Genomic DNA, 2,172 nt, shown 5'->3' on the forward strand with positions numbered 1-2,172 from the left:
TGGTTGAATATCTCAGTGAATACCGGTGATAGCTGGTCAGCTCAGGCCTTCAGAGAACCCGGGAAAATAAAAAATATAAGGTCAATTATTGTCAAGTGAGCCATGACATATGAGCTCCCATTGTGAGCGCACAGGACCAGCGGCATCGTTAGTAGGTTGTTTTTTATTTTACCCAGCAATCAGTACAAATAAGCATCGTTATAAGGCACCGCCCCCTTTTGCCCACCCAACCAATTCCAGGTGTGGCCACTAGCCTATATGAAGGCCCAAAATGGTGTGTTCCTTTCTGCTCTGACAATGGCGTGCCCATTCTTGCGAGATGTGGTGGATGAAGAAGCACTTGTGCTCAGAAGAGCCTTCAGGCAAGAGAGGGTCTTCAGGGACTGGTTGGACCCACTGGCCTTCCCTGATGACCATCTATACGAAAGATACAGGTTTTCTGCAGATGGCATCAGGTATCTGTGCCGACTGCTGGGTCCCAGGGTTAAGCACCGCACAGCACGGAGTCATGCACTGAGTGTTGAGCAAATGGTTTGTGTGGCCTTGTGCTTTTTTGCTAGTGGAACCTTCCTGTACTCAGTGGGGGTGCAGAACAGCTACAGTTCAGTGCAGAACAGCTGAACAAGGCCACAATTTGCCGCACAATAAGGAGTGTGTGTCTGGCTATTAAAGCATTAGCAGATGTCTTCATCTCCTTCCCTGGCCACAGAAGACTCTGTGACATCAAAGAGGAGTTCTATAGGATTGCAGGTAAGAGGATCTACAAATTACAGGACAACAGTTAGTAACACTCATAGTAGGATACTCATTACTTTGTGTGACAGGTTTCCCCAATGTCATTGGTGCACTGGACTACACACACATAAGGATAAAAGTCCCCTCAGGTGCCCATGAGGCGGATTTTGTGAATAGGAAATCCTTTCACAGCATTAATGTTCAGGTGAACATAACTTTTTGATATTGTCCATTGATGAACACTGCCTTGCCAGTGATGTGCATTTATTGGTTTAATATTCCTCATCTTATGATTCAAATTGTCTGCAATGCTGACTGTGTGATCAGCAATGTTGTGGCAAAATGATAGATAAAATAGATAGATATATAGAATGATAAAATGATTCTGACTCCAGAATCTTTCGGGTCTCTGAAATCTATCAACACCTATCACAAGGTGAGCCACACAACCCCTATTAATAACCACTTTTTACATCATGGCTGTGTCAATAATATCACTATGAGGTAGTAATGATGAGATTTTGTGTTGACAGGTGAATTCTCTGGTGTGTTGCTGGGAGACAGGAGAAAAGGCTGGAAGCCATACACCCTGACACCTTTCACAGACCCCCAGGAAGCACAGCAGGCCTACAACCACGCCCATGCCCAAACCAGGGCCAGAGTTGAAATGGCCTTTGGCCTCCTGAAGGCACGCTTTCACTGCCTTCACAAATTAAGGGTCAGCCCTGTGAGGGCATGTGACATTACTGTGGCTTGTATTGTCCTCCACAATGTGGCCTGCCTGAGGAAGGAGAGGGCCCCCAGAGTGCCACCAGCCATGGACTGGGACAATCAGGCAATCTTCCCTGATGACGACAGTGGTCGGCTGCTGAGGGACCAATGTGTGTTGAATGATTTTAGTTTGTATGTGTTCTTTCAATTTTGGTTAAATATGTCCTGCGGTGTCCATTTGGCCTCTTATGATGTTTGTGCTGTATACTGTGTGTAATATACTTGCAGGGAGGCTACTGCATCCATTCATTTGTCTGTTCAGTTGATGTGTATGGATTTGTCCTGCATTTAGTTCAGTGTGCAGACATGTGGGGTATGTTATATATACAGTACAGTCCTTTTGAATGTGTATTTATCCTTTTGTTGTATAATATGCTTTGACTCTGTGCTTTCCATCATCTTGTAGAGTCACTGTGTGACTTCAGTTTCAAAAGGAGCTGATGGTTTACCTGCTTTGTTTTATCCTTATTCAATAAAGGAACATAATGTTACACTTTGTGTTTTTATATTTAAATGGAATGTGTATTTTATACGACAGTATTAGGGCCACACTGAGGAAGAAGGAAAAAGTTGTAAATTTATGAGGCTGGTTCTTTCTGCAGAAAAGATGCATATTTTTTTACAGTCCTGATACTTATGACAATGTGATGCTGATGTGCCAAAAGA

At 43.8% G+C, this 2,172-nt stretch overlaps 1 protein-coding gene across 1 annotated transcript; it reads left to right on the plus strand.

Annotated features, from left to right (window-relative positions):
- Window positions 1-297: 297 nt before the first annotated feature.
- Window positions 298-1,081, plus strand: LOC132849759 (putative nuclease HARBI1). Its single transcript, XM_060875607.1, is given in 4 exon segments — window positions 298-540; window positions 543-750; window positions 825-944; window positions 1,041-1,081. Coding segments are annotated over 4 exon segments (612 nt in total).
- Window positions 1,082-2,172: the final 1,091 nt, after the last annotated feature.

Source organism: Tachysurus vachellii, chromosome 8, assembly GCF_030014155.1.
Source record: "Tachysurus vachellii isolate PV-2020 chromosome 8, HZAU_Pvac_v1, whole genome shotgun sequence".
NCBI classification, from domain to species: Eukaryota; Metazoa; Chordata; class Actinopteri; order Siluriformes; family Bagridae; genus Tachysurus; species Tachysurus vachellii.